Consider the following 16,936-nt stretch of genomic DNA (forward strand, 5'->3'; position numbering starts at 1 on the left):
GTGTTTATGGGCACTGGAGTTTGAGGCCCTTAATGGGTGTGGTTTGGTGGCCTTGGGGATGTGTTAGAGGAGCAGGGCCACAATGAGAGAACTGTTGCTGGGGTCAGCTCTGTCGGCGGCAGGAGCGCAAAGCGCCGAGGGTTCCGACTCAGCTGCTCCTCGAGACAACCAGGGCTCTGGGGCTGGAGCCGTGGCAAATTCTGCGCAGGCTCCAGCGGCTCCAGCTCCTCGTGTGGCGTCTCTGCGCCTCTGCATGGAGAGTCCCGGAACTGCACACCCGGGAGGCTCAGGCGGCGCCTCTATCGCCCCCGCCTGGTCACAGGGTTGCCACAGCCCCGACCCGACACATGCCCCGCGCGCAGGTCCTCAAAAGGACTTTATTCCCCCGAAGGCTCCGCGCTGCGGTCTTGGGCCCGGCCCGGGGTAGTCTGACTTAGCAGCTGGGACTCCTGGCTCGCCTACAGGTGGCTGAGGCTACTGTGCCTGGAGCTGCGCAGCGAGCTGGCCTCCCAGGCGCTCCTGTTTAGGCCCAGATCCGCAGGGCTGCCCTTGGTGCCGGCCCTCGGGGGCAGGAGGCGAAGCAGTTGGCGCAGCACCGCCTGGCGCAGCAGGATGTACACCCAGGGGTCCAGGATCTGGTTCCATGAAGCGAGGCGCACGGCCAAAAACAGCGGCCGCTGCAGGGAGCTGGAGCCCCAGCCCCCGACGGCCATCACCACTAACACCTGCGGGAGAAGCCGGTGTGAGCCTTTGGGGCAGGTGGAAGAGAAGGGGGCTGGCCGAGGGTGGGGCTGGGATGGATGGGAGCGTGGCCGGAAGGTAAGGGAGCTGTGACGGGGTGGGGGGGGGGGGCAGGGGCTTACAGGAAGGGGAAATGGAAGTTTTCCTAAGAAGGAACTATGGAGAGAGGGGCGAAGAAAGCGTGGCAGAAGCATTGGCCTTCAGTGAGTGGGGGCTCGAGAAAAGGAGAGACGTCCCAGGGATCCCCAAGGGCTGGGGACCGAGGGGAGAAGAGAGACGGGATGGGGTGGTGGTGGAAGGTGCTAGGGAATGAAGCGTCCGGGTCTGAGGGGTGGGGCTGGGAGGAAGCTTGCCTGGCTGGGGTGAACTACAAAGACCCAGGGAGGGAGTAAGAAAAGGGGACTGGGTGGAGGGGGTGGGATGTCAGACGGAGAGGCCAAAAGGCGGTCTTTCCTGACAGTTGGGGCCTCGAGGGGGTGGGGCCCTGGCTGCAAAGGAAGAACCCAGGAATCCTAGGAGGGAAAGGGGTGGGAGGGGCCAGGGAGGGGGCAGGGAGGAGCCTGGCCGGAGGGGCGTGTGCGCCCCTCACCAGCAGCGGGCTCCAGCAGATGCACGACACCACCATGATGCCCACGAGCTGGCCCACCATCTCCACATCGTGAGCGCGGGCTCGGCGTGCTGAGCCACGGCCCGGGGAGCCGCCGGGGACCGAAGCGACGGACGAGGAGGACGAAGCTGAGGCTGAGCGGGGCGCGCGCGCCCCCCGGAGACGGCGGCCATCGGGGCCACATGCAGGAGGACGGCGTCGAGAGCGGCGGCGCCAGCGGGCGCGCATCAAGGCCAGGCCGCTGAGCGTGTTGCACACGAGCGCGGCGAGCAGCGCCGCCAGGCCGAGGCCGGCGAATAGGCTGGCGAGCAGCGCCTGGCGCCACCCGCCCGCCGGGCGCAGGCCGATGAAGCACCACGTGCCGGGGTACTGCAGCTCGTACCGGCCCACGCGCACCAGGGGCAGCAGCGCCACCGCCAAAGCCACGGCGGCCAGCGCGGCCAGCGCCAGGCGCGCGCGGGCGGTGGACACGCGCGCCGCGTGCAGCAGTGGCCGCGTGACGCCCACGCAGCGCTCCACGGCCATGCCGCAGCCCAGTAGCAGCGGGCACAGGCCGAAGAAGACCATGCAGCCTCCCAGGAAGTGGCAGGCGCCACCCGCCGGCGAGCGGCCCGCCGCGTACAGGCGCAGCACCAGCGCCCCAGGGATGACGTGGCCTGCCAGGTCAGTGGCCAGAAGGCTGGCGACAAACAGCAGGAAGGTGGCGGCCGATCGGCGGCGCCGCAGGCGGCCCGTGGCCTGCGCCAGCAGCGCCAGCGCCAGCACGTTGGACACGGCGCCCAGGGTCATGGAGAAGATGGGCAGCGCTGGCGACGCGCCTGCCCGGCCAGAGGGAGGCCCAGCCGACGCGTTGAGAGCCCCGGGCTCCGCACATGTGGTCGCCTCGCCAGCCAGGCTCAGGTTGAGGGGCCCGCAGAGACTCATGTCAGATGCTGGGGTGGAGGCAGGGGAGAGGAGAAGAGGGCATGGTGAGGCCAGCTAGGAGCACACTGCCCACCATCCGAATGGGACCAGCAGGCAGTCCCACCTCGGATCAACCGGACCCATTTGATGCCATGGCATTCTTCTGTCGACTCTGCCCAGGCCACTGCAGATGACCCTGGCTGCCCTATTCCCCACCCCTTTGATCTCTGCCTCATCAGCCCATCTCTTGCTTGGGGCCTCATTCTTGCCTTCACCACCTTCTCCGTCCACCTTGGTTTCTGGGTCTCTGGTCTTCGAGTCTGTCCCCACTGCTGGGCGTCACAGATCTAGCTCTGACACCCACCTCATTTTTGCACCACAGCAAAGTCCTTGCCCCTGGCTCTGACACCTGCCGACCCATTTCTGATCGCAGGGCCCCACTTGACCTCACTGCCCCATCCCCGACCATCACGTCACCTCTTCTCCAGTCCCATGTTTGATATTCACAGCACCCCCTCTGCCACCATGGGCACATCTCTCCCCACCTCATTGTCCTGTTCCCCACAGCCACATCTCTGTCCCCACCATCCCTGTCCCTACACTCCCGAGGGTTCTGTTACTGTCTCACCCTGGCTCTGCCCCTGATCACAGCTGCCTCACCATGGATGCCCTCTGGTTCCCATTCCCACCAGCTCCAAGTCTCTGCCGCAAAGACCTCAAGGCAGACCCAGCACCACCCATCCCTGATAACCTGGAGGTGAGGACTAAAAGGGCAGAACTGCCTGCTGGCCACATGGGAAAGGCAGTTAGACAGACAGTAAGACTGACAGGGACAGACAGATGGGGCTGGGAGTCAAGAACACAGGACAGAGTGACTGAAGTAGCCATGGTCCCATCTTCCAAACCCTCCTCCCCCACCAGACATCCCCATGCCCCAGGCTTCTTACCCACACAGCTTGGGACTCCAGGTCTCCATCACCTGCTGCCTGCTGCACCCGCGCCCGCTGCACTAGAGCTCTCTGGCAGGCCTGGCCGCTCCCTTTCCCTCCCTCCTGGGGCGGCTCCTCGGCTCCCTGCCTCCTCCCGCTGCCCGCTCTGGCCTCCAGGGGCCGCTCCAGCCATCTTGCGCCCACAGCCCCCCCCCCCCCCCCAAGTGACAGAGACCCCTCTGTGCTCCTGGCAGTGGGCAGGGGCCACTCTGGACCCCAGCTGCCCCATCAGGAAGGGGGCTCCTGGGGAGTTGGCCTGGTTCCCCATGACCCCCTCCCCCTGGCAGGGCGGGAGTAGCCCTCTTCCTCCCCTCCCCCCAGGCGCGGGCCTTTCGCCTGCCTCATTAATAAAGCGGATAAAATCTAAACACTGGAAAATGTGAGCATCGCCCAGGGCGGTGCACTGGGGCGGCTGCAGGGGGTGCCTCTGCCCCCACAGGAACTGTGAGGTCGGGGGCTAACCCTGTTTGGGGTCCGCAACACTCTCTTGCCCTGCCAAAGCCTTCGTGGATGCTGGGTCGGTGATGGTGGGCAGTGCCTCATGTGGACCAACTTGGGTCAGGCCCAGCCTGGCCAGGAGACTCGCCCACTATTTACACAGGGGCTTAGAGCTCCAGCCAGGGCCAGCAGCAAGTCATACCCTGGGGGAGGGGGGCAGGGGAGGAGGCTGAAGAGGGGCAGGGGAACCAAGAGGTCAGGTGACCAGGGACTCTCTCCTGAGACACACAACTGCAGCCTCACATCCTGCCCTGAGAAGGAAGGACACACATACACACACATCTTACACTTACACACCATCATACCTCTTAACACCCTAAGACCAGATACCGTCAGCCTGTCTCCAGCTCAGCAGTAGCCATGTTCCTCAGAGCTTTGGGGTAGGCCATTGTCATACACCTGAATGCACTATGACTGTGTCACCTCCATGACCCCCAGAGGTGCCCCCATTGTTACTTGCTTTAATTTCTCTCAACAACGCTGAAATGCATTCCCATGAGAAAGTGCTGGGAGATCCAGTCTCAGCACGGAGACCCACACAATCCCTACTCTGAGACAGCCCACTAGCCACACTCCATATCACCCACAGATACCCCAACAGTCCAAGACCAGCACCACGAATACACTCCATACACCATACACATACAGGAGTGCCACCTCCTGGACATCTGGAGATCTAGCTGGTCAACACACCTACCCCACGCAGGTGTTAGGTGTTTCCTAATACCCAGAGACTCACACCCTCACAGCCTGGGATCCCCCGCACCCAACGCAAGCTGCCCTTACAGGGCCACACTCCACACAGACTGCTGCAGGTTACACCCACAAACACCTTGGAACATGAAGACAGTCACTACATCCTGTTCCCTCGACAGAGTCAAAAACAACCAAAACTCTGTCAGACACAGTCTTACTGCCTAAACGCTGAGAAACACAGCTACACCCTTTCACGACCTGAGCTGTTTACCGGCACAGAGACACTGAGAGGGATCCTACCAACAGCTGTCTCCATCCCACCCCAAGAAGGTTGCACACACACCCCAAGCCTAGCCACCCCTCCCAGCTCCTTTCCCCGGCAGGCCCTCCTGCTGAAAGGAGGGATGAAAAAGGGGAGCGGGCTGACCTCAGACATTCCTGCAAGGACCTCTGGCCTGGCTCCCCTTGCTTCAATTCCTGCCCTTCCCTCCAGGTCTGGCCAGGGGCCCACCCCCCTTCCCTGATCCCCACTCAATCCTCAAGGATGAAGTAGGTTGTCAAAACAAGCACGCTGGGTTTATGTCCAGTGCAGGCCATGGACGCCAGCGGACCCCACACATCCAGGGTCAGTAGGAACGGGGGCCACATCATGACTGCTCCCCTCGGTCTTGGGTGCAGGGCTCCTCCCCACAGCATTTGCCCTAGCAGGCCTCCATCCCAGGCCCCCATCTTTCTTTTCCCAAGCCAAGCTTCTGCACCGCCCCCCAGCCTGGCCCAGGTGTTCCCCGTGGCCCTGGGTGATAACAGCCTTGCACCCACTGTTCACATCAGGCCTGAGGTGGCGGGAGGCTTTGTTCGAGAGGGAGCAAGATTTGAACCTCAGTAGGCCAGGAAGCTCCGGCCTTTGACTGGAAGCCTGGTGGCCCGCAGCCAGAAACCTCATCAGGCGGAACGGGTTGGGGGGGGGGTGGCCCATGAAGGCTCCTAATTCAATTTGGAGCCCAAGGAGGATGGATTTCAGCTGCTACATTCTTTCCCAGCCTTGGCTCACCCCCTTCTCCCACCACGAAGCCAAAGCTGAAGCCACCACACAGGTCCAACAGCAGATAGATTCTTTATGTTCAAGACAGCAAATTCAGATACAAAAGCCCGCTGCCATCCTCTCTCCTGCCCCTTCTGTCTGGGGCTGGGCTGAGGGAGACACAGAGGGCAGGGGAAGGAGGGAGGTTCGGGGTTCACAGCAGACTAGTGTTTCCAATACGGAGGTAACAGACTCCACGGTGAGGGGGCTCCTCTCTGGGTGGGGCACGGGGTCGGGGGAGGGCATTATTGCATTTGCTGAGGGGGGGATGCCCCCCTTCTGCATTCCCTGCAGCAGGAAACGAGGGAGGTCACGACCCCCAAACAGGCCCCAGGGAGATGAGAGACCAGTTTGGCAGCTGATGCGGAAAGTGTTGGGGGCGGGGGTGGCCGCCCAATCTGGCTGGTCCCTCCCCCCACCCCCTGTGCCTGACCCAGCTGAGGTAGGTGGGGAACATGGCAAGGGGGGACCGGGCACCGCCAGGGTGGGAACTGGGGAGGGGTGGTACCGATTGGAGTGGGGCAGAGGCCCGGGCCCACCTCCACTCTCTGTGTCATCCTTGGGGTGAGGAGCAAAGGTCCAAGCCAGATGCTGGGATCCAGGCCATGGTGGCCCTCCCACGGGGGGCTCCCACCAAGCGGAGCCAGGTCACTGAGAGGTCTGGAAGGGGGCCTAGAAGCGGCCGACCTTGGCATCCCCAATGGCACCCCAGACGTCAAATACGAACTCATCAGGGAAGGCAAAGTCACCGAGCCGTTCGTCCAGAGCCTCGGCTAGCTCATCTGGGTTCCTTTTGTCCTTTCCAAGCTCCACCATGGTGGCCGCTGGACAGGGGTTGGGGGGGGGCAGAATGGAAGCACAGATGACCGAGGTCCTCAGGTTAGACCCAGCCCCACATGACCTAGAAGCCCCCTTCCCCAGGCTCACACCCATACCCAGATCCAGACGTCCCCACTCACCCAACTCCGTGTCCCTGATGCCCATGTAGCTCTCCAGCAGGTCATCTACCTTCTCAATCGCCTTCTCCTCAAAGGCGGAGGGCTGGCGGGGGGAGGGACAGTGACATCACAATAATGTGAATGTGTTTATAATTGTACCTTTAAGTGCGGGATGTTCTTTTCACCACTTTACATATACGGACCCACAGCTCATCCTCACCACAACCTGTGACGGTATTACTGTTCCCCCTACTTTACAAACAAGGAAACTGAGGCCCACCTGCCCAACAAATGTCCCAGAGCTGGTGTGTGGCAGAGGTGGATTTGAATCTATTGGATGCCCCGGGAAGGAGGGCTGGGCCCTGGCTAGAATACTCACCACATCTTCTACTGTGGCAGGGCCACGGGATCTGAGCCGGAGGGTCCCTCGGCCAGTGCCCAGCTGGGGGCCAGAGCCTGGGCGGCCACCCCCTGAGCGTACACCAATCATGTCTGTGGAAGGCAGGGAGGGGGTAAGGGTCTGGGAAGCTCAATTCCACCATACCTTGGGCAGGAACCCCAGCAGCCTGGCCTCTGATACCCCCTTCTACCTTCTCCAAGCTTCTGCAGGCTCTGGGGATTTGGGGTCTGAGGTGACCCCAGGAGGGCAGGACTCCTGACCCAGGCTTGGCATGGAGGGTGGAGCGGGGCAAGGGGGTAAGGACAGGCAGGGGCTGAGAATGGAAAAGGCTGGAGGGGAGACAGATGGGGGCCCTGTTCCCAGGGCCTGAGGGACAGGAAGGGGGTGGGGTCTGGGTCTTGAGCTGTTCTCCCCAAGGCCAAGGGGATACAGCTGCTGGGTCAAAGACCAACCCTATCTGCCTGGGGGAAGTGTTTGAGAGTCCCCCACCCCCACCTCAGGGGCCTTAGGCCCATTCCAGAGAGTTAGTGAAGTCAGACAGAAAAGTGGGGGTGCAGGAACAGGGCAGCCAACCCTGGCTTTTCAGGGCTGGGGGGGTAGCTTGCCAGGGCTGGGGGCGCTTGGCTGGGCTAATGGTTCGGGGAAGCTGGGTGTGGGGGCAACTTCCTCCTTGTTCTCACCCTCCTCCCAGGCTGGGCGTAGAGCCAGCACCCCCTCCCCAGGGCAAGGCGGAGCTATCCCCCTACTCCACTGCAGCTGGCTGGCCTTGGGCGCCACCTGCTGGTGCCTCCCTGCCACTGTGGCCTGAACCCAAGCAACTAGGGCCTCCACGGAGGTGGAGGTGGAAGCCCCCTCACCAAAGGCCTTGCGGGGCTCTGTGAGCTTCAGTGTGAAGGTGCGGCCTCGGGGCAGCTCCTTGAGCAGACGGGCCACCTCATAGTGCCGGCAGCCCAGCAGACTCTGTCCGTTGATGGCCTCAATCATGTCACCCACACTGATGAGCTGGATATGGTCGATCACGCTTCCCTCCTTAATGCGCTGCGGGGAGAGCAGCTGTCAGCCCCCAGGGCTCTGGCCTTCGCTCCCGCGGCCCATCCTCACCCTCAGGACTCCGGGGGCCCCATCCCCACAAGCACCTTGATGAAGGCATAGCCGGCCCCGTTGTCAGTGATGGTGAGCCCCAGCGCCTCCTCTGACTTGAACACCTCTACCTCCTTGCGCTGCCCCTTGACGTGGGCAAAGATGAAGTCCTCCAGCCCGATCTGGCCCCCCAAGAGCTTGTCCATGTCCACTTTGTGGGTGTTGAGGGTACAGAACATCACCTGCATGGGCGGGAGACACTCAACCCTTACCTCCCTCCCTCACCCTTTGCTAACTACCACCTGAGGGGCAAGGAGGGAGCTGGGAAAGGGCTGTGGGTCCCCACCCCAGTGCCTGACCGCCCCAGAGTGCCCCCCTCCAGGAGGCAGCTCTGCTAGGGGTGGGATTTCTGTTCTAGCAAAAACTCCCTGCAGCTCCCAGGGCACAGAGCCTGGCACACAGTGGATGCTCAGTAAGGGCTTGTGGAACAAATAAAGGGGCACAGGATACCCACCGCACCTACTGGGACCCCTGCATCTACTTCCTGCTCAGTCCTACTGTTGCTCTTCTTGCCTCTCTTCCTTCAGCTCCCAAGTCCTTGGGGTAAGGCCTCCCAATGCATCACAGAGAAATCAACCTCGCATCTGACCTTCGGATCCCATAATCAACTGGGGCGCAAGCCTTCTAATGCATGATAGGAATGTCGCATCCAACCCTGGTCACCCATTTCTGCTGTCCACGGGGCATAGGCCTCCCAGTGCCTAATGGGAACTCAGCACTCAGCCCTAATCTCCAGCTCTCCATAGTTCACTGGAGTGCAGGCATCCTAATGACTGATGGGAACTTGGCATCCAGTGTGGCCACCAGCTCTCACGATCCACTAGGGAGCAGGCCTCGGTGTATGGAACTTCAGCATCTGAGCCACAGCTCCCAAGGAGGAGGCATGCCCAGGCCTCAGCCCACCATCAGGGACCCTGGTGCCCAGCTCCCCAGTGGGTACCTCGGCAGCTGGCAGCCGGAAGGCCTCGGCGATCTTTCCATACAGCTCCTTGACGTTGGTGAAGCCCTCAATGCGGCCCGTGGGACTGCCGTGGGCCAGCTGGGTGTGGAACACGAGGCGGGGCCGCAGGGCCGGGGGAGGGGGGGGCAGGCCCATTTGGGGCCCCCCTGCCCCACCCCCACCCAGGGGCCCCGGCTCCCCCACGCCCAGCCCCCCACGGCCTGGCTCAGCCTCCTCATTTTCCACCAGAGGCGGCGCCTTTTTCCGCCGCCCCAGTCCCAGCGGCATGAGCAGCGAGAAGCGTGAGCTCTCTCAGGAGATCTGCAGGGCAGGAAAATGCACTCAGGGCCTGGGCGGTGGCCTCAGGTTGCCTCTCCCACACTGTTAGCCCCCTACTGGGCTTAGGAAATATTTAGAGAATAGACTGGCCTTGGTTCAAATCCGGGGCCCAGCACTTACAAACCTTGTAGAGAAGTAATATGAGCAGCTAATAACCTGCTAAGACCCCAAGCAAACTATGCTGTGACCTTCCTTCATCCTCACACGTCCACCATCCATCGGCTGGTGGCCACACTGGATATTATGTTACGAGGATGCCCATTTAGCAGATGAGAAAATGGAGGCTCGGAGTGGTTACATTCTCCTTTATTTTTCTATTGGCACCGATGGCCACTAGTGCTGTGCACAAAAAAACTGACTCTCCCTTCAAAGCACACAGGCAGGTGACACTTGCTGACCTCTGTGTGACTGGGCGGGCATATGACTATAGTTCTGCCCAATGAGTTGTGAGAGGAAGTGACCCATGACACTTCTGGGCTGAAGCATTTGCTCACTGGAGTGAGAGATGCCAGGGTTCTCTATTTCCTGGGCAGGGTGTGTTTGATGTGGTAGTGACTGCATCCGCCAGGCCCTGACTGACTATAATGAAGGGAACCTCCTGCTGAGCTACGATGATGTAGCAGGAACAAAAAAAATAAACCTTTGTGGAGTTCAGCCACTAAGATTTGGGGGATTCTTTGTTACTGTTGCAAAACTTGTCCTGACTGATACAGTCTTTTTCTTTCCTTTACCTCCATTCTCCCTTATTTCTTCCTCCCTCCTTTCAAACAAATATTTTTTGCATACTTACTATACTCCATGCAGCACTGCAGATCTTGCCTTCAGTAAGATAACCAACTTCCCTGACCAGGGCCACTATGTGCAGTTACACAGGTTGTTCACTGTGCAAAAGCACCAGACCAGGGTTGCAAGTGGGACTGAAATTCATTCGGCCTGTGCTCTGCTTGTCAAACTGATGTGTTTGCCGGGAGGAAGGGCTGCCTCGTTCCAATTCCCCTCTAGATGCCATGTATGCTAGCTGGAGCTCTGTCCAGCTGTCCAGAACATATAGTCCAGAGAAGACACACAGTGAGCAAGCACATGTGTGAAAGTCTAATATAATTCCTAATTGTGCTATGAAGACAATAAAACAAGGCAAGTTCTTCTACACCCAAGTTCAAGGAGGGCCTCTCTGAGCAGGTGAAACTGAACCTGAGACCTGAGTGACAGGAAGCAGTATCCACATGAGGATGTGAGCAGGTTGGCTCTGGGCAGAGGGAACAGCCAATACAAAGGCCCTGAAGTGGGGACATGCTTGGTGTGTTTGAAGAACAGCTAGGAGGCCTATGTGGCTGGAACAGAGTGCTAGCAGGGCCTCCTGCGCCCAGGGAGGACTTAGGCCTTTGCTCTGAGTGAGGTGGTGGCCACGGGAGGGTTCTGAGCAGACTCTCAGGCTCACAGAACAGCAGGAGCCCAGTGTAACCAGAGTGCAGCAAGCAATGGGAGACAGAAGAGGGGTTTTACAGGAAGCAACAGGGGGTGGGAGGGGTCGACTCTGCAGGCCTTCTAGACTGGGAAAGAGATCAGATTTCATTTTTGAGTCACACGTCCAAAGTCACGGAAGCCGGCTGCACTCTCTGGTCTGTCTGACGCCCACACAGCATGGCTCCCTAAGCAACTCCATCCACCCTGGACTTGGGATGTCTGCTCTGCAAGGGGGGACTTCTACCCACCTGGCCAGGCTGTGGTAAGGATCTCCTTATGCCACATTCTTCTGTGTAAAGAGGACTTCTGGCTCCCTCCCTTAAAACTTCTTCCTCCAGGGGGCCATCCTGGATTCAGCCAAGCCCAGTTGGCTGCACCCACTCTCATGCCTCTATTTGTTTGCACCTGCATTCATTCATCTGTTCTCCAACACCTCCTCCAGTCACCCCTGCTCCAGCCCCAGCATCTCTCACCTACACTAGTGCAGTCGCCTCCTCCAAGTCTGCCGGCTTCTGCCCTCACTCTCCACGGTCTATGTCAACACAGCAGCCAGAATGATCCTGTAAAACACATGTCACATCACACCTGTCCTCTGCTCTGACCAACCCCCCCAACCCAGGGCTCCCACTTCCTTCAAAGTAAAAGCCAACATCCTTCCCTTGACCCACAGACCTCCCCAAATCTGCCCTCCATCACTGCCCTCCCCTCCTCTCCTCCCAGGCACACAGGCCTTTCCCCTGTTCCTTGGGCATCCCTGGTGCAGCCCAGACTCAGGGCTTCTGCACCGGACTCTGCCCTCTGCTTCTCCCACAACTCATTTCATCCACTGTTCTTGTTCACTGTTTTCTCAAAGGGCAAGGAATTTTGTCTGCCTTTTTCATTCCTATACTCTCAGTGCAGAGAACAGTGCCCGGTGTGTAGCAGGTGCTCAATAAATATTTGCTGAATGAATGGATGGATGAGTGATCCTCATATTCCTTAGCCCACCAGTCCCTGTGCCTGGCTCTGGGGAGGCAGAGGAGCACAGGCTGGAGGCCCTGCCCCGAAGGAGTCTTGTCTTGCCCGCAAAAGCGCAAGCCCCACCTCTGTGGTTCTCATTCTTTGCCTCCCAGCACAGTGCTAGGGACAGGGTAGGTGCTCCATCCAGCCACACAGACACAGACTATCTCCCTCACTTTTCACTGTGGTTTTGTTTTCACTCCCTTCATAATCAAGGATGCATAACAACTTTTTTTTTTTTTGTAATGGGTGGTGGCAGGGAAGGGCAGAGGTAGAGGGAGGGACTTGAATCTTAAGCAGGCTCCACCACCAGCAGAGAGCCCACTGAGGCTCTCTGTGGCACCACCACAGAGCCCGCTGAGGGGCTTGATCTTGCAACAGAGATCATGACCTGAGCTGACATCAAGAGTTGGATGCTTAACCGACTGAGCCACCCACGCTCCACATTTAACAACTTTTAAGACATTTATTAACTACTTGGATGTGTCCTTTTATGAACTGCCTATTTAAGTCTTTGCCCATTTTTAAAAATTGCAGTTTGTTTGTTTTTTATTGTAATGCCTGTCTTTCTTATTGATTTGTGGAAACTCTTTATATATTTGGGATACTAGTATTTTATTGGTTACTTCATCTGTCTATCCACAGCACCCATCACAGTAGGAATTTGCTGAATATTTGACAAAAAGCAAATTCTGAATGAATAAACCAATGCTGTCCCCTCAGATTATTTCATCACACTCAGTGATGCTTAAAAAGATTAAAATGGTTCTCTTCCTGCTGCCCCTCACACATCTCAGCAGGATGCTGTGAACATGAATCTGGAACCCGACCTCTCCACTTACTAGCGGTGTGACCTTGGGCAAGTGTCTTATCTTCTCTGAGCTCCAGGGAAATCATACATGTGCCTGGAACATGTTCCTGGCACATGAGAAGGGTTCTATAAATGGTGATTTTTTTTTAACTACTATTTCCTCCTTGACCCAGGGCCCCCGCATCCTGATCACCAATTCCCAAGCTCATTACTCTGCCTAGGCTTGCTGCCCTGGTTCAGGTGAGTTTCCAAATGCTCACCTGCGAGGAGGGAATAATGGCAGTGAGGAAAGTAAGTGATTAATGAATTTGCCTTCCAGGCTAGAAGAGGCAGGGCAGCCTGGGTTCAAATCCCACCCTCGCCACTTACCAGCTGTGTAGCCGTGGGCAAGTCACTTCATGTGATGGGGCCTCAGTTTTCTCATTCAAAAAAAAACCCCAAAAAACAGCAGAATTTCTGTACAGGAATCCAAAGAGATTATGCAAACAACCTGATTAGCATTTTGCCTGACATTTGATTTAAGGAAACTGTTACTATTATTGTCATTATTATTATGGCCTCCTCCCCTGCATGGCCCGGCCCAGAAACCTCCCAGTCCACACAAATCGGCCTGCAGAGGGCTAGACTAGGCCACCTCCTCCAGGCAGCCTCCCTGGCTTGCCTCAGCCTGCTGGAACCGCCCCTGTGGTCCAGACGGCTCAGGCCCATGCACTTAATTACATGTTGCCCTGGCAGGACTCTTGTCTTTCAGTCTTAGGCTGCTATTTCACTTCGTGTCTCTATTTTAAAACGTAAACCAGATCGTGTCACTCCCCAGCTTCAAAACTTACAACAGTTTCCCACCTTACAGAGGAAAAGCTCCTTAATATGAGCCACAGACCCCTGCAGAATTGACACTTTAGCTGCAGCTGGTGGCCCAGCCACACTATTCCAAGCTCCATCTAGTGTCAGAGTCCTTAATGGGGCTGAGCCCCTTGCCTGATCTTCACGAGGCTACCTTCTTTTTGTCCTTAGATCCTGTCTCCAAAGTCACCTCCTCCAAGAGCTCCCCCTCCAGATTCTACCATGCCACCCCCTCATATTTTATTCATAGCACCTAGCACTTCTACCATCTGCAGGTACCTTCTTTATTTACTTGTTAACTTGCTTGTTGCCTGTCCCTCTCCCCCCACAACTAGAATGGCAGCTCCTACAGAGGAGGGATTTTTGTCTTGTTCTCTATTGCATCCTCTGTGCCAAGAACCATGCCTGGCACATAGCAGGTGCTCAATAAATGTTTGTAGAATGGACGGATGTACCTGATGTCCTCATTCTGACTACTCTCTGAGCCCTCCTATCCTCAGAACATGCCATGGAGTTGCTAACTGCCACCCCCTCCCCACGTTCCCAGTGTCCCCTCAAACCTGAACATAGGGATAGAGAAAAAGAGTGCCAGCCTGAGCACCAAGCACATTGGCTTGAATCCCAGCATCCCACTGTCTCTTCCCTGGGAAGGGCCTGAAACTTAGCAACTCCACAACCATGGAGAATCATGATGGGGGCAGCAGGAAGTGGGGAAGGGGGTTCCTGGGAGCTGACATAAGCTGGGGGCAGGGGGCCACCAACACCTAGCCTCCCCTTTCTAATAGGATATTGCTTTGGAGAGGAGGGCGGGAGGCCTCTGATTCAGTCTTGAAAAACCGGCTCCTGGGCGTTTCGTTTCCGGGGAGAACGCCTACTGCCCAGGCCTCAGCCCAAGCTTCCCAGAGGGGCCCAGCGGGCAAAGCGACCCCAGGCCTCCTGTCTCCCCTGCAGGTGTCACTCTCTTCTGAGGACCTAAGTGTTCATGTCTTGTCTTTCTAGCACAGGGGAGACAAGGTAGGACTGGTGTCTGGTGACCTCTTAAGGGGGAAAGCAAAGACCAGGAGGTGTGGCTCAGATGTGTGCATGGGTGGGGGGTGGGAACAGCAGCCGGCAAAGGAGCTGGTCCAGGAACACCTGAACCATGAAGCCACTGGGCCACCAAGTCATCTAGTCTAGGGGTTGAGACTGCAGTTCTGGACTCTGAAGCACGGGTCTGAGTTCCAGATCTGTCACTCACTAGCTGTGCCACCTTGGGCAAGTCACTCCACCTCTCTGGGTTCGTTGCTTCACTTCTAAAAGAAGTAACAGCACCTTCCATAAGGTGTTTAGACTCAATGATATGCATGGTACATACCTGATACGGAAGCGTTCAGTAAATGCTAGCCGGGGTGATGTTTTCATTATTATTATCGGGACCTCGGTCCTCTCCAGGTTCCACTAGGCCCCTGGAGGATTGGGACGAGGCACCTCCAGGGAGGTGCCCAGGCAGGGCTCACGAAATACCGACCCCGCGCCCGTCCCCTTGGGGACCGGGACTGTCCAGAGGACCGCAGGGAGCAGGGTGGGCTGTCGACTCCAACCCAGTGGCGGCAGGCGTTTGACCCTAACCCGTCGGGGAGACAGGCGTCCCTCTGGGAAGGGGCCTCGAGCATCCTGGAGCCCAACCTAGACCTCCAGCCCTGTCCATGGGGCTGGCCCCACCCCGCTCGATCCGCCGAGTCCCCGTGGGTCTGCTACCCCGCAGGTCCGCGCTGGGGTCCCCGGAGCCGCTGTGCCGCGCCCCGCCCGCGGGGGCACTCACCTGCGCCGCCGCCGCCACCCTGCGCGCGCCCGGCTCGGCCCTCCGCAAACTCCGGCCCGGGCCTCTCCCTCAGCCGCGGCCAGGGGGGCGGGGTCCGCGCCCGAGCCCGGCCAATCAGGAGCCGCCGCCCGACACTCGTGGCCAATCCTCGCCGTGCCGCCCTGCCCCGGGTGGGTCCGACGGAAACATTCCAGAGGGATCCCTCCGCCTCGCCCGGCTCTTCCCGCCCCCCCCGGCGCCGCGGCGCAGTGGACCTTCCCACCCCGCCTAAAGCCGCGACAGGCTGTACCACCACAGGGCGCGGAGGGGGGACCTGGGGCTGGGCCCCTGCCAATCGCGAGGAAGGAAGACCGGCAACCAATGGGAAGCTGGGCCCACTGGACCACGTGCTGTTGGCTGAGTGTTGGTCTAGGGTGTCCGGGGTGGTAAGGGGCGGGAGGGCTGGTTGTGGGAGTCAGGTGACCGGGGCTAAGTTTCGGGCAGAAGGAAACTCCCCACGTCCGGAAAAGCTGACCCTTTAGAAGACCTGGGAGGGGGCCGAGGGCAGCCCCCAATCCAGTGCTCCTCCCGGTCTGCCCCTGCCCCAGCCCGGCCATCCTCGGAGCGGATAAAAAGGATGCATTCATTCTAGGCAGGCGGGCGAACGGGCGGAGGATCGAGATGAATAGGGAGGGTCCCGAGTGTCCCTGCTTCCTGGGGTGTACAATGGACAAGGACATTCATTCATTCATTCATTCACTTGTCAAATATTTCATGTGCCCCTGCTCCGTGCCAGGCTCTGTCCTATCTCTGCAGATATTTCAACGAGTAAACTAAATGTGCTTCTGGTAGAGGTAACAGCGCGTGCAAAAGGTCCGGAGGCTGAACAGCGAGATACTGCACATTTTGGGAGAGTGCAATATCCTAGGAGCTAGCAAAACTGTATGAAACGGTGCATGGTAGGAAAGACAAAGGCGAGATGGAATGCTTGGCTGTTGGTTAGACCAGCAAATATTTACTGAGCACATAATATGTCTAGGTTTCAAAGGGTATCCAGCCAATCCAAGCCTCTGCCCTCTCATGAGGCTGTCCCCTCCATCTAACTGCCTCCGCCCCCCCCCCCCCCCGCCCGGGTCCGGAGACAGACAGCGAGAGAGGAGCGTCTCAGTACATGTGTGAATGAGAGGACAGGTGATCTCACCATCATCAGGTCTGCCTCCTAACTGGGATTTCTCAGGCAGGAGTAGATCCAAGAAACAAAGGCACAAACGCACCTCATACAGACCAGGACTCAGTTCCCAGGACAGGTGAGATTTCCTTGTTCTACCTCCAAACCGACCTCTGGCGCAGTTGGCATTGGACCAGGAGCTTGTTCTGGGAATTTTAGTACTTGGAGTCCTCTAATGGCTGAGACTCTGCTCAATGTTCATTGAATGACTGGGTCTCTGAAGTCCCCAGGGTGAGCTGTTGTGTATTCCAGCCCCTCAGGTCCTACAGACTGGCGGAGTGAAAGAGGAGCGTGAGGCCTGGGCTTAGCCACTGAGGGCTGCGAGTCTGGCCCCACCCAGCTGGCAAACACTGCCACTGCCGTGGCAACAGCCACAGCTATTGTCCTTCTCTTCCTGTTCTGCTGACCTCTGCCATCCCCACTGGGTGATCAGTTGCTATGGCCGGGCCAGTGCCCTCTGTGGGACTGTACCCACTGCCTTGTTTGCGCCTGGCATCTGAGCTGCCCTCTATACACCTGAATAGGACAGTATGTGGGGC

General features: G+C 58.4%; 2 protein-coding genes across 3 annotated transcripts; both read right to left on the reverse strand.

The window, feature by feature from the left end:
• Positions 1-358: 358 nt before the first annotated feature.
• On the reverse strand, positions 359-3,504 carry PTGER1 (prostaglandin E receptor 1). The gene is made up of 3 exons (XM_059160236.1): positions 3,199-3,504; positions 1,331-2,280; positions 359-725 (listed from the first exon to the last, which is right to left on the reverse strand). The coding sequence occupies exons 2-3, from the start codon at positions 2,270-2,272 to the stop codon at positions 459-461; spliced, it is 1,209 nt and encodes a 402-aa protein (XP_059016219.1). The 5' UTR covers positions 2,273-2,280; positions 3,199-3,504; the 3' UTR covers positions 359-458.
• Positions 3,505-5,529: 2,025 nt separating this feature from the next.
• Positions 5,530-15,319, reverse strand: GIPC1 (GIPC PDZ domain containing family member 1). 2 transcript variants are annotated; one of them, XM_059160237.1, is made up of 9 exons: positions 15,191-15,319; positions 12,916-13,002; positions 11,210-11,296; positions 8,934-9,254; positions 7,990-8,175; positions 7,711-7,891; positions 6,833-6,945; positions 6,475-6,556; positions 5,530-6,339 (listed from the first exon to the last, which is right to left on the reverse strand). In XM_059160237.1, exons 4-9 carry the CDS (start codon positions 9,219-9,221, stop codon positions 6,188-6,190), a joined length of 1,002 nt encoding a protein of 333 aa, XP_059016220.1. In that variant the 5' UTR covers positions 9,222-9,254; positions 11,210-11,296; positions 12,916-13,002; positions 15,191-15,319; the 3' UTR covers positions 5,530-6,187. The 2 variants fall into 2 exon arrangements, with proteins under 2 accessions (XP_059016220.1, XP_059016221.1); XM_059160238.1 differs by lacking the exon at positions 12,916-13,002 and having other exon boundaries at positions 15,191-15,280.
• Positions 15,320-16,936: the final 1,617 nt, after the last annotated feature.

The sequence above is a fragment of the Mustela lutreola genome, chromosome 2, assembly GCF_030435805.1.
Source record: "Mustela lutreola isolate mMusLut2 chromosome 2, mMusLut2.pri, whole genome shotgun sequence".
Taxonomy (NCBI): domain Eukaryota; kingdom Metazoa; phylum Chordata; class Mammalia; order Carnivora; family Mustelidae; genus Mustela; species Mustela lutreola.